A 14,859-nucleotide genomic window follows, 5' to 3' on the forward strand; every position below is an offset into this window, starting at 1 on the left:
TTTCAGGTTATATATTTTATGTAGTAATACAAATAGCACAATTGGAAAAGGGTGTGCAAAAGTAATTACAGTCCTTGTTTTTGGCTTACATTGCATTCAACCCTATATTGTAACAGGCAAACACTGCAATGAATCCACACTTTGATGCTACTATCTCATACATTCTCATACATACAGTATCATTGTTCTCAGTTGCTTTTGACCATTGTTTACAGTCAAAATGTTGCAAATCCTGTCTTTTTAATCGATAGATGTGCTAAATTATATCTCAGCTGACCCAGTGAATTAGTTATAACTAATTCAAATCAGTTTACATCCAGATTCACTGCATATTTGCAGTTTTATGCAAGTCAGATCAAATACGGTTGATTTTTCTGGCAAAGACATGACAGTAGTATATCTCATGCAGCAGTCACATAAATTACCATTTAAAAAGTCACTATTGTTTCTACAATGTCTAAACTTTAATTATGCATCTGGACCAAATAAGGACTTGTAAAGGTGGTCAAAAACTGTTACTGACATCTGTAGGTGAAAAGAAAAGAAGAAAAAATCTGTTCAGATGCACACATGCTGAGAAAAAAGCTGTTCCTTTAACTCCATATCATATAGTGTGATCATGAAAAGGCTTCCACTGTCTTGGCTACCACAGTTAGTCAGATGGTGGTGTTGATGATGGCACTGATCCTGTCTTAAGTCTGCAAAGCATGATTTGAATAAGCTGGACACAGAAGATGTGAGAACTGAACACTTTTACCTACCAGGATATAGTCTGCACCCCCGTGAGGGGAAGAATAGATTCCACAAAAACAAAGTGCAAATGTCATGTAATCAGTCACTGCAGTAACATTTATGAAAGCCTGACTTCAACATAGGGGGAACTACCCAAAGCCCTTAATTATCATAAATGTCTTCAAGAAACAGAAGCTGAGGGACGTAAAGTTGTCCTCATAATCTCATGACCTGAACATCATCTTTGGAGAGATTGTAAACATGCTCTGCATGCAAAGATCATCGAAAACATCTCAGAACGTGAACAGTGGCTGAAAATTCCTAAATCCAAAATGAAAACACTCAGAAAACATTTAGGTCAGCGGTCTCCAACCTTTTTTGTGCCACGGGCCGGTTTATGTCCGACAATATTTTCACGGCCTTTAAGGTGTTGCGGATAAGTACAACAAAATAAAACCAGTATCGGTACCAAAAAAAGAAGATTTATTCATAACACAGGAAAAGATCCAGGGAAACCGAGTTAACGATAAAAACGATTTAAAAAAATAACGATAAAAACGCTGAAAACCATAAATTTCGCTCCCGAGCCTCAACCCTCGGTACCGAACGACTCACGGACCGGTCCGTGGCCCGGGGGTTGGGGAGCGCTGATTTAGAGTTGTGATACCTGCTAGAAAAAGTTCAACACTGATCTAGTTACTTAGTAGTTAATATGTGAGACAAGTACTTTTTGCATACAACTGTGTCGTCATCAAAGTACTACAACAATTAGGCACATGGGTTAGTAATTAATGAAAGAACAATACTGCAGATAATACAGAGCAACAGAAGATAGACTGACACACAGAACATGAAAAACCAGAACATGTATGTGCTGCATCCTCCTCTTGCTGTTGGTCACAGTAGGGATCAAACTGTAGGCCGAAGTATCACGTCAAGAATTTCAACACAACATTCGAACAAACAGTGCAGTGTATCTACAATCGAAGCCCATCATTTGCCAGCACCTAATGCATGAACTTCAAAACTTTAATATATCAACAGCTTACTGATGGAAAAAGCAGGTGAAATGATCCAGTCGCTGTCAGACCGTTTGATGGTTAGTATTGATTTTGTAAAATGTTTAAGTTATAGTTGTTTTTTTAATTTTATTTTATATTTTGTGTTTTTTCCAAGTCCAAGAGCTTTGGGTAAAGTGTTGATAAATTTCATTAAGACATTAGTAGTTGTAATACTTGTAAGTTTATCATGCAACGTGTGATTAAATGTAAAACTCACTGCCACGTCAACACAAACTACTCAAAAACAAAGCAGATCAAAAATATCAAGACTTCAGATGAGCAAATATATTCATACAGTCATTAGCAGAATGAAAACATGCCAGGATCAGATCTCCTCTGGAATATCGTGAAGATCTGAAAAAAAGAGAACAAATATAAATTCAGACCTCTAACATCAGTTTAACAGTGCAGTATTTTAGTGTCAAGTATCCAAACATAACGGGGGGAGGAACAAATCAAATTAAAGCTCATGTGTTTTGTTTGAGGAATGAGGGATGAGGATACAAAGGCAGTCAATAAACTCGTTGGTGGCTGGACTTCTGGAGTCACCCAAGTTCTTTAAAGCTCTGAATGTTGTGGAGCTGTTCGGATTTATACAGCTTTGCAACGTTGCATGGAAATTGTGGGGAGTACCTCTGGACTGGCAAGTTGGCTGCGGGTGTTGTATAAAAAGCTAAGTGTAAACATGTAACCCATCTTTTTTCTGGGAAATCAAAAAGTAAATGGTTTGGGAAACGGTGTGGCTATGTCTTTATATCCTAATCAGACAACCAAGTACAGTAAAAGGTCTTAAGTGTGGTATTTGCATTTGGTTGCTGAGGAGAAGGGCTTAGACTAAAATGGAAGAAATCAAACGGGAACATTAGGAGTACCAAACCACATCAGCAGTTTGGTACATTTTTTTAGTTACATTTAGTTACATTTAGTTACATCTACAAATGACGATAAAGTTATTTTGTCAGAAAGTGTTTTGTAACATTTCTGTCCTGATGCTCAGTTATACAGGTAAATCCCAAAAGCTTGACTCTGTTCATCAGGACGTTTTCAGTGGGAGAAACGTTTCGTCACTCATCCAGGTGACTTCTTCAGTCTCAGCTGACTGCAGGTCAGTAACTTGACCATTAGTATGCAAATTGTCATGACCAGTGATCAACAACCACTGATCAGTGGCCATGAGTCCCATTCACAGAGAGCTGGGGAATGGCTGCAGTCACAGAAGAGCCACCTCGTCAGGCCAGGACTCTGCAGTCTATGCACACCTACAGGCCAGTGGACACTTTCAATGATGAGGATGTAACATCCTGGACAGGGAGGAACGCTGGTTTGAGGGCAGAGTCAAGGAGGACATTTACGTGAAAAGGGAAAGACCATCTCTGAATGGAGGAGGGGCCTAAGGGTGCATCTGTCACCATCTTACAATGCTGTGATTGCAGCCATTCCCCAGCTCTCTGTGAATGGGACTCATGGTTGTTGATCAATGATCATGACAATTTGGATATTAATGATCAAGGAACTGACCTCCCAGCCCATTGTTCCTTCAGTGCTGCTGGTTTCAGTCATTGTGCAAATGTCCTGTTTAAAGGTTGGAAACCTGCAGTCAGCTGAGACTGAAGACGTCACCTGATGATGATGAAACGTTTCTCCCACTGAAAACGTCCTGATGAACAGAATCAAACATTCTAGTTTTCTTTAGTAAGGAAAAGTTATTACTATTTTTTACACAATAACTAAATTATTTTCAGAAAAAACAACTTGTTATTTTTCAATTAACACTCAATATGATTTGGGCTGTCACTTGAGAAACCGCTGTGCCAAAAACAAAAGAAATGGTAAATGGACAAGAAAGATATAGATACATAGACAGCAGTCGGTCACGTCGTGTCTGTCTGTTACCTAACCTTTGGAGCTTTCAGATGCAGTCCCATCGTCATCATCATCTGACGTCACATATACCTCTAGGTCAATGACTTGCTGCAGGCTTGACTGGTGAACAGAATCTTGGTTGGCTTGCATGTTATAAACTCCAGACATCTCTGTTTCTGACTGCATTGACAAAGGCTTAGACATCTAGGAAAGAGCAAAGAAACATGAGTAATGGGTACAGAAAACACAGCTGATTTACAACAACCACCAGGTTTATTTTACTCCTCTCAGAGGTTGTTTCTTCGGGCTTTTCTGCCTCTTTGTCAAATGCTTAACTTCCAAAGATCAAACTATCTGCTCCGCGTTCGGTTATCAACCTAGCTCAGTCATCACCAGATCAGCAGCCAGAGGTAGTGTGTCTGTTCTGTTCATGTTACCAGTCAGTTTGTTTTTCACAGCTATCCTCGTTGTCTGTTCTGATCGAGCATATGTGATGGTCTGTACTCCCATGGATGGCCTGCATCTCCTGGTAGCGTTGTTCCAACTTTCTGTAAATAAACCTGTGTGACCTTTTCCCTGTGTCCTCTGTGTGTGGGTTCATGATTCTGTTCATGACAGAAGGATCTGACCTCCATGGAGTTAAAATTTGTTTAAAATCTGTGTCTTGGCGCCCCTTGTTGCCCCTATTATACTATATCAGTATAAGTAATTGAACTTACCTGAGAGGCCTGTTCTCCATACCGCTGTGAAGCAGGTGCAACCCCACTGGTGGCTTTCATTTGTCGGACCTGCCTCTCTAGCTCAGCCCGGGCCCTCTCGCTGTCTTTGAACCGATTTTCTGCATCCCTCAGTCTCAGCAGCTCTTCCTGCAGCAGGCTGTGTTGTCTCTGCAGAAGCGCCAGTTCTCCTATGGTTGACAATACAGTGGCTTCCCGATGGCCTCCATCTCGCAACAGAGGGCGCCATACTTCACTTGGAGACATGGTGCCCTGCTGCTGCAGTAACAGCTCCAAGATTGAGTCTTGCTTAATAACAGCACCCTGTCATATTACAAGGAGAATCCAGTGTCAGATATTTTTGGTTTGTGACAGAGTCAAATATGAAGTGTGTCTGTTGTGTTGTGATGTTTTAGAAAGATTCCACAGTTGTGTTATTTTGTAAAGATGGATTCGCTTCTTTGTTTCTGGTAGATTTGACTTTTATTTACAAATATTTCAAACCAGTCGACCAAATAAGCACCAAAAGACTGCTGCGGATCAGCTTTAGTTTAGCTTTTACTGTGAAAAAAATCAAAACATGTATAAATAAAGAAATATTAAGCACTAAATGTACAGAAAGACATAAGAGAGAGAAATAGAAAAGTGATTAATTGCACATAAAAAAGTGGCAGGAGTGAGCAGCAGTACAAGTTTGAGCAGCACAAGATTGCAGTGTGAGCTCATGCGTCTCATGTCTGCATGTCTTATGATGTCAGGCTCGTGTTGTCATGGCTACGTCTCTCAGTGTTTCCTGTTTTATTTTGTAGAGTCAGGAGTCTCCATGTTCAGTGTGTTTTGTTTTACTTCCCCTGTGGTGTCCTTATGTTCAGCTGTTTCCTCGTGTGTTCCCGTGATCACCTCCTGTGTGCGTTCAGTCTGTGTCAGGTTGTCTGTTTGGTTTCACGTCATGTCACAGAGATCTAACTGCTCAGGTTCATGTTGGGTTTATTTCACAGTTCCATGGTCCCATGAACCTGTTCAGTTCCATGTCTCTCGCCACAGTTTCCATAGTTATTTAGTTTTCCCAGTTTAGGTTTCAGTTAGTTGTGGCTATGTTTTTGTATTCATGCTTACCAGCCATAATAAACATCTCGCTGTTTGTTTAAACCTTGGGTCACTCTACACACCGTCAGCTCCCACTGACCGTGACAACACCTGCACTGCTACAACTGTCTGCTGGGACTGAACGACACTGCATTCGTTCTGAAGACAGTCTGCAAGCTGGTAAACTGCCCAAGGAAGAAACTTCTGAGGCTGGATCCTGTCACACTGTCCTTTGTTCTTTTCACTTTTTTATAGCAATAACTGGATGAGACACTCCTGAGAGTAATGTTTTCGGTAAATGGACTGATTCTTATAGAGCGCTCTCCCGGAGTGCTCAAAGCGCTGTAGACAACACACCCACTCATACAAGCACTTCTAAACACAAGTGCAAACTAATCTCCACACACCCTGATGTGAATGTTACCAAGCAGGTACTGTGTTAGGAGACCTGGGTCGTTGACGCAGAGTTTTGAAGGTTTTTTTTACTATTGTACTTTGATTCTTATTGTTTATTGTTTCTAGTCTTTTGGTTTCTTTCTTAATGTTCTGGTTTCTGTCTGTGTTTCTTGCTCTGTCTCCCCTGTCTGTTGCGTCCCCTTGAGAAGTCCATGTCTCTGTGTTATGTTTCCTGTTTTACTTTGAAGGTCCATGTCTGACGTTAATGTATCTGGTTTTGCTTCCCCTGTCTCGTCAGCCCTGATTTGTCCCAGCTGTGTTTCCCTCCTGTCTCTCATTCCCTGACTGCTCCCTCTGTGTATTCAAGCCCTGTGTTTCTGGGTCAGTGTCGTGATCTATCATCCCTCCATGCTGTGTGGTCCGGCCTTCTGCCTGCCAGTTTAGTTTCCAGTGTTTCCAGTGTTTCCAGTGTTTCCAGTGTTTCCAGTGTAGCCAGTGTAGCCAGTTGTGTCATGTAGAAATAAATCTTTATTTTGAGTCTGCGCTTTTGGGTCCACCTTGCCATCACTACTGCCTGCACACAGCCTTCACATGACAGAAGATCGCGACCAGAACATGGCCCCCGCAGACTGTTTCTGCTGGAGGTTCTGGAGAACCGCTCCTGTATGACGAGCCAGAGGATTTGCAGCCCGGTCAGCTGGAGGGTTCGTGGCCCGACCCACCCCCTTCCCGGAGTAAACAGCGTTCACAACGCCGCCACTCCAGAACGACTGAGCACACCCCATTCATGGGAGAAAGTGAATGTTTATTGCCCTCTCCACTCGAGCATTCCAACCCAACCTTCTGCAATTTCTTTCACTGTGAGCAAGACTGTTTTTCACTCAGAGGATTTATTCTGTCTGAATCGGTTGATTCAGAGAATGTAAGTCTTGTTCCCGCTGGAGGGTCCGAGGGGCCCATCCAGCCTTCATCGCTTGCCGCGCCACCATCTGCGGCTTCCATGCCGTTGTCTGGTCCTGCCGTCGCCTGTCTGGTCCTGCCGCACAGCCGGCCTCCAGACCTCCTTCACCTGCGCCGCTGCCGCCATTGCCTTTCGCACAGTCGGCCTCGTGAACTGAACTGTTTAGGGCTGTTGTGCTGTCGACCTCTGGGCCCCCTGAACCTTTCAGAACTGTTTACTGTGTTCTTGAACATTTCATGGCTTTGCTTTGGACTCTGGCTCCTTGTTTTTAGTTTGTTTCATTTGTTTGTTTGAATTATTTTCAATATTTCTTGAAGCTGCTAAATTTAGCAGCACTCAGTGCAGTTGTGGCAGTTGCCTGCCTTCATTTTAAAAGGTTTGTAACATAATTTTCAGGAATTTTAGTTAAAGAGGATTACAAAAGTGAACAGGAAATACTGAGTTAAGTTATGTCAACTAATTCCCCTCAGAGACATGCTTTTATAAAATGTAGTTATTAATCATGTTAGTTTTATCGTAGTCAAAAAGTACATGTAGTCAGAACATTGGCATTCAGACAAGCTTTAAAGTTTATCAACTTAACAAAACTAAGGTGAAGGTGACCTCGTACACAGTGTCTGTAACATGTGGTGTGGTGTATGGAGTGCTGTGGCAGGTTAAGTCCGACTTACCTGGAGTGCATGAAGATAAACGCTGAGATTCACCAGCCTTTGGCAGATCTCCTGTCAGACACGAGCAGCATACTTATTACTGACTTCTGTTTTAAATGCACTTTAAATAAACAGACATACTTTAAAAGTTACTTACCATTAGCGGTGACTTGTCTTGTCGCTTCGTGCATTCCTTTATTAGGCAAAAACGTTTTCCACAGACAGCAGAGAGTGAAAACAGTTGAAGCAAAGTTATTACAGTTCACCAACTCAGAGAAACATTTCAGATTTTCCGCACAGATCCAGCTCGACCTGGATGGTTACACTCATGACACGCCCACACAGGGACAGAACTAACAAGGAACCAGGGGACCCGAGGCACCAATGCCCCAGACCCCACACCCAACCCAGGAGCACCTACCAACACAAGTATCCCAGGCACCATTCAACACTGCAAGGCAACATCCACTCACGTCCCCCACCACCACAAATCAGGACAGACACACAGACGCCCCTAAAACAAGAGTCCAGTGACTTCAGTGTGAACTGGAGTCACTCTGTCCTGTCTTTATTATACAGGAGAGCTTTTTGTATTCATCAAAAACTATACCGAAATATCTATAGTGGCTCGAAAATAAAAGAATGGAGGTCATACAATACATGACCTGCTGTGCTGATATTAAAATATGATTATTAGAGATATACTTGCAGTTAATGAAATTACTAAACACAAGTAAAGTTTGAATTTGACATTGAAAGCTAAATTCTTACTGACATTATTGATGTCAAAGATGAAAATTAAACTCTAGTTTTGCTGATAAAATAAAAGTCTCTGGACAAAATGACTCATCGGTCCCGTTAACTTTACTATATGCAACACAAACCAAATCTGAGACCATGTTCAGTTCCATAACTGCACCTCCAAACCCTTTCCCATCATCAACTCTTTGTCCTCACCTTTGCTGCAATAAAATGCTGGGCTCCATTGACCAACAGCTCTTGGTCACCTGAGAAGAGACAAAACACACTCAGTACTTGTCTTGGAGCGATATGTGCAATTTAACCTTTATTTAAAAAAAACAGAAGCTTTTTTATGTAATTCTAAGTTGTTGTTGTAACATAGTTTTCTGGTATCACTTTATAATGATGTCACACTATTAAGCATTAGTAAGGTAAGTATGCTTAATTCATCATTTATAAAGTATTACTCTTCATTAGTATGTAATTTATAAATGTGGATATAATTGTTTATTCTAGACTAAAAAGCTCACTCATAAGGCGCCCATGGTATATTTAGTGTAAATCAGTGACTGAGTGTTTTAAAGGTTTTCTTAATACTTCAGATTATAATTCATGGTTAATTCAGGCAGTTACCAGCAGGCCTGGACTGGTAATCTGGCATACCGAGTATTTGGATGGTGGCCCAGTGCACATGTGGGCTGATGTGTCCACATATTTTCTTTCCTTTGTCGTTGTAATTATACTGTCCAGTAAGCAGCATGAAGACCCGCTGCACATCGCACTGACAGCAGTTCATTTTCATTACTGACACCAAATCACCCAATCACATCCCTTACTGCAACCAGCCCCTCCCCTACTTTCCATGAATTCATGCACCTTTTTGAGAATTCAGATTTATGTGGCCATTAAATAGCAGTATTTACTGACTGAGTGCAGTAACATGCTAGGGAAATCAAGGCTCCATGATAACGCTCATTGATTTGGGATTCTCCTTCATGGTGGAGAACCACCTCGTAACCTGATCTCCTCCTCGCCCCACGGAGCTGCTCTGAGTTCTCACTGAATGAGGAGGAGGTGGAGTCCTTACTTCTTTCATTTAAGCTGTTCACCTGTGTGAAACCGCTATTTAGTCTAATTCAGCTGCACTAAAGCTAACAGACCACAAACCAGACGAAAGCTGAACCTCGGGAACGATCTAAAGAAGTTCCAAAGTCTCAAACATTCCAGAGACATTTTCCTGCATTACCAGTTTAATATGATGGACCCTTTCTTTATATTGTATACACGTATTTGTGAAGCTCTGTGAAAGATTTATTATTGTTTTGTAAAAACAATGTTCATGTTTTATGTTAAATGAAGAAATCTTTGTATGTTCAAGTTGAGCTGTCCTGTGGCTCCACCTCCTTGGTGCATCTTCCTCTTAAACCCCGCCTACAAACCTGCATTATTGTGCAAACCTCAGGTGTGTTATGTTTGCATCTGTATGTTCTGTACTTCTTTCTGTGTTGTCTGCGTCATGTCTCTGTTGGGAAAATAGCTGAGACGTAAATAACCTTCACTTCACAATTAACAAATAGTAATTGTCTTAATTAACCATGAATTACACTATGAAACCAGCATTTATAAAACCTCTATTAACCTCACAAACAATGAGCTCATATCTTAATCATCTTAATCATTATATAGAGCGTCCAAATACTTTGTTATTTATGTATTTAGAAATGTTACCATGAACACATTATGAGCTTATTAATCAAGAATGAACATTTATATCTGTATTCATACATTACATACTAAATAGGAGTGTTGTGTTCCAAATGATGACCAAAGCACTTACTAATACCTAACTAATGCCTGATAGTGCCACATTATAGGTTGTTACTATTTTTCTTAATGTATAAATCCATAATTAATTCAGTCAAACTTAAGATGATCATGAATGAGAGACTGAAACGCTGACTTACTACAGTCTACCACCTCCATGTGGCTGTGATGGCACAAAAGGCGGGTGTCCATGCTGAAGCCCAGAAGGAGTTCACTCAGCCTGTCCACTGTGAGGACACACACACACGCGCGCGCACACACACGCGCGCGCGCGCGCACACACAAACACAAACACACACATATTTCTATTAACTTTACATCTTTTTCTATTTTTCTGTTCCCATGTTGATTCCTCCTGCATGTCTTGTGTTTGATCTCCTCTCTGTGTCAAAACTGCAGCACGTCAGATGTATATATAGCGCGTCAGTCAATGGTAAGTGAGCTCGATATGGCCAAAACAGCTGTTAACTTCCAAAGGGTCGTCGCGTCTCTTCTTAACCTAACTTCAACAACTCTTTGCTAAAGTTTCTTCCTTTCTCATCAACTTTATCCCCTGTAGTTACCACAGCTCTGCTCATCACCCTTGTTTTGAAAATTGCTACCAGTTCACTATTCCTCAGACATCCTCTCAGTTCCTCCACACGTATATCATGTAGACCATTTGCCTTCCACTCTTCATCTTGGCGTAACATGGGGGAAGTAGAACAGACGACACAGCGACGAACAAAGGAAGACTGAGGACTTAAATGCACACATGAGGTGATCTGGGGAAGTGGAGACACATGAGAACACAGCTGACTAGAAGGAAACATAATGACAATACAGGGGAGAGTAACCCTAACTACAATAAACAAAGAACACCATACTCTTTCAAAATAAAACAGGAAACACAGAGACATAGACATGGAGATAGAACATGAACTTAACCTAACCAGAGACATGAAACATGACAGGTAGACACACGGACCAGGGAGAGATGACAAAAGGGACTAAGAAACCAAGGACTAAACTGCAAACTAGAAAACAACTAGATGTGTTAAACTACACATGTGGATACAAAAACAAGCGTTAGAACTTAAACCCTGGGCCACATGGCCCAGTACCGTGACACTTACTTACAATGATCCTCTGTACTTGCCGTATCTGTCCTGCTTTCGCTCTCATTTTCTTTATTGATCAGCTCATCAAACTCCTTCCATCTCAACACACTTTCTTTACTCACAGCAGACAGCACACTGTAAGCCTTTGCCTCTCTATCTCTTATTTGATGTACATTTAGTTCTTGCTCATTCAGTCTGTTTCCAGACGATACATAAAATACTGTAGTACAGTTTTCCTCACCGCTTCATCCAGCTTCTGCCATTCAGTCCTGGATTTTACCTTCACTTACTTCCTTATCTTGATTTCCAGAGGCACCTTGGTTTTTGAAAAATCCACAGCCATCAGCCCTACCTACCCAGCACTACCTCATCACCTCTGTTCCCTCGGTCTACATGTCCACTAAAGTCGGCTTCAGTCTTGAAGCTTTAGCCTCAGCCTCAACTATGTGACAGCTCACGGTCACTTCAGAAAAAATTCAGGGAGAAAAAGTGGATGTAGGAGTTTGGGTAGTAAATATTTTCATTCTTGTTTGCTACAAAATGTTTGTTTTTACTCATACTTCTAATTAAAATGATGTGAAGTTATGTACAAAAACAGTTATTTATTTTTTTGTTGAGTTGGATCAGATATTCACCTTCACATGTGAAGCATGCTAATATGAAACGTGGATAGTTACCCTCAGATGTGGCATCCAGTAATAGTTTTTCAGCACGAGGAGCTTGTGGTGTGTCAGCCCTAAACAAGTAGCGAGTGATGGGAGGCTGCAGGCTCTCCTGGCCACTTGTCACCTCTGCCAGTTCACAGAATAAAGTCACTCTTTCCTGCAGGAGCTCCAGCATCTCCTGGTCCTTGTGCTGCAGGTCAGCTGATTGGATGACAATCAATCAGTCATCAGTCTAAAACAGACGTGCAGAAAAACAAAGCCTGCCTCTTCACAGATCTCCCTGGTTCATGTTGATCTGACAGAAAGGTCGGGCAGACCCCAGCCTTCACTGGACAAAATGAAAATGCTGATGCAGGACGCTTTAGTTTGAAATACAGTTCATGTAAATAACTATTCAGTTCAATTTTCAGTTTAATTTTATTTGTATGAAACAAGCTCAGACATGGTCTAAACAGGAGGAGACCAGTGCAGCTATGACTGTGGAGCAGAAACGGTTTTTCCTGCTGATTCTTTGGTCGACTTGTTATTTGTTCATATCTTCATTTAACTTCCTAGTTTTAGTTTGTCCTGTTCTCAGTTCTTGGTTGTTGAGAGTTTAGTTCCACTCTTGTGCCAATTCCCCGATAAGTTCATGTCTGTTTCCTCGTTTAGTCACGTGCTTCACTTCCTCTGCTTCTGGTTAGATGTCACTGCTCCAAAATTGTTTGCAATCAATACATCAGAAAAAAAGCAGCTTGATGAGAGAAATTCTGTGAGGCATTTGATGGTTTTACCGTTACCAAAGCTGCTTTGCTCTTTATGGTTTTACTGTTTACTGTTGTTCCAAACTTGTGAAATGCTGCCTTCTTGTGCAAAAGCATTTACTGTGGGCAAAAACGCAATCCAAGATAATACTGGCATGTCAGAAGATCTAAAGGATTCCTGACACTAGCACAGATGTTCTGCCTGTGGATACTACAGCAGTTTACATTTTTAGATCAGGTTTGGTATGTTTGATACTCTGACAGGGCCTTTGGATTTGGTTTGGAGATCACAGTGATGTTCGGTCCAGTGGAACCTCTGTATTTGGTAAAAGTATGGAAACCTTTAAATAACTATTTAGGACCAAAAGGGTGAAAGAAAACCTGAGTATTCATCTTTTTGGTTAAAGTTTGTGGTAGAGAACACGTAGCCACCAGTAAGACTAAGCTACCATGTCGTCTTTTTCTGGTTCCCAGGTATTTGAAATGTGAATGTAATTCAGTTAGTCTGTATGTTCTCCTGACCTTTGAGCCTCCTCAGGTGAGCCTTGTGTTCCGACTCTATCAGGGGAAACTCCTCTCTTGATGGACACCTGAACACACAAAATCCAGACCACACATGCCGTCTTATCAGTCACATAACAGACACGAACGTTTTAGATTTGTCGTTTTTTTGTTCATAAACTAATTAGTAGACATTTATACCTCAATAATTAAACAGTTTATCACAACTTGGGTCTCATTTTTGTAACTCGACTTTATTACCCTGCCCTCACCTATGGTTACAAGCTCTGGGTAGTGACCAAAAAACGGGTACAGACAGAAATGAGCTTCCCCTGAAGAGTGTCTGGCCTCTGGGGTGAGGAGCTCAGCCATCTGGGAGTTATTATTAGTATTATTATTATTATTATATAGGAACCAGTGTGCCGACCTCATAACCTATAGGAGGAAAGTACAGGCTCTATGAAAAACATGCTACATTTATTCTGCTCTGCAAATGCAAATAAATGTTTGTGTTTTCTGTGGGATTTACAGTCCATAATTGTCTCTGGGTAATTACATTTTTCTTTATATTTTCCAAAATGCAGAAATAAGACCCAAGATGTAATAAACTTCAGTTTGTAGACTACAAACCGATGGAAAGCTTTAGCATGTGTTGTGTGTGCATTTACCCACTTGCTGACAGCGTGCTGTACATGGCGTATCCAGATGTTCTTGTCATCCTTGGAGGCAGCATAAAACTCGTACATCTCAGGAGGGGTGGAATCACTAATCAGATACATGCCTCGTTCCTGATTGGCTATGTCCCTTACTATTAGGTTCTGAAGGGACAGTACTGGAGGCTTGTCCTAAAACGTACAACATGGATAGTTTTAGTGAAATAAAGAGAAAAACTTGTTGTAACTATGTGTTTTTTTCACCCTCGTTTATCTTTTATTTTCCATTTTAAATAAACGACTTAGTTCAGTTACATGAAGGCTTACACACACACACACACACACACACACACGCACACACACACGCACACACACACACGCACACACACACGCACACGCACACACACACGCACGCACACGCACACACACACGCACACACACACACACACACACACACACACGCACACACACACGCACGCACACACGCACGCACACGCACACACACACGCACACACACACGCACACACACACGCACGCACACGCGCACACACACGCACGCACACGCACACACACACGCACACACGCACACACACGCACACACACACACACACACACGCACGCACACGCACACACACACGCACACGCACACACACACACACACACACACACACACACAAACAGGTAAAACAGCCAGGACACACCTAAAGATACAGATTCTGTGCATTTCTGTTAGCATGCTTAGCATGCCGCAGCTATTTGGTTACCAGTAATGCGCGTCATTGTACTTTCTCTTTCTTGCTGCATTCGCTCTCTGTCACCTGCTTCATCGCTGTCTGTGTGTAAGCAGTATTTACTTATTTATCCATATTTATTTAGTGTTTTGAAATATCCTTTTCAAAACAAAAGGGTTACAATGTTTAAAAAATGTCTTTCCAAAAATGATGCATTTGTGTAATTAGTTTTAGCATGCTTTGGGGGGGTTTTGGTTAGTTTTTTGTGTGTTTTTAACATGTGTGCAAATATTTTCTTACCATAGATGGAAAGATGCACCTCTGGTCCTTCTCCTGCAGAAACACCAGGATGTCAGACATCAGTAAGACCTGTATATCTACACAAACACACACATAAACATTTTTTTAGACTAGAATCACCCTTTAGTGTCATTGT

At 41.5% G+C, this 14,859-nt stretch overlaps 1 protein-coding gene across 4 annotated transcripts in view; it reads right to left on the bottom strand.

Moving 5' to 3' along the window:
- arhgef2a (Rho guanine nucleotide exchange factor (GEF) 2a) overlaps positions 1 to 14,859 on the bottom strand; it is a 37,740-nt gene continuing 22,881 nt past the window's right edge. For 3 of the 4 annotated variants that reach the window (XM_086281154.1, XM_086281152.1, XM_086281151.1), the window contains exons 13-23: positions 14,724 to 14,800; positions 13,712 to 13,884; positions 13,061 to 13,128; positions 11,808 to 11,996; positions 10,171 to 10,257; positions 8,423 to 8,472; positions 7,623 to 7,658; positions 7,487 to 7,537; positions 4,376 to 4,696; positions 3,692 to 3,860; positions 1 to 2,147 (exon numbers count right to left, since the gene is read on the bottom strand). In XM_086281154.1, the coding sequence (XP_086137280.1) occupies positions 2,119 to 2,147; positions 3,692 to 3,860; positions 4,376 to 4,696; positions 7,487 to 7,537; positions 7,623 to 7,658; positions 8,423 to 8,472; positions 10,171 to 10,257; positions 11,808 to 11,996; positions 13,061 to 13,128; positions 13,712 to 13,884; positions 14,724 to 14,800 (1,250 nt within the window). In that variant the 3' untranslated portion in view covers positions 1 to 2,118. Of the gene's footprint in view, positions 2,148 to 3,686; positions 3,861 to 4,375; positions 4,697 to 7,486; positions 7,538 to 7,622; positions 7,659 to 8,422; positions 8,473 to 10,170; positions 10,258 to 11,807; positions 11,997 to 13,060; positions 13,129 to 13,711; positions 13,885 to 14,723; positions 14,801 to 14,859 lie in introns of all 4 variants that reach the window. The other variant, XM_086281153.1, reaches the window with a different exon arrangement.

This window comes from Aulonocara sp. 'chitande type north' Nkhata Bay, linkage group LG22 (genome assembly GCF_057382095.1).
Source record: "Aulonocara sp. 'chitande type north' Nkhata Bay isolate Kocher_YH1m ecotype deep benthic linkage group LG22, A_spYH_male_GT1.1, whole genome shotgun sequence".
Lineage (NCBI taxonomy): Eukaryota > Metazoa > Chordata > Actinopteri > Cichliformes > Cichlidae > Aulonocara > Aulonocara sp. 'chitande type north' Nkhata Bay.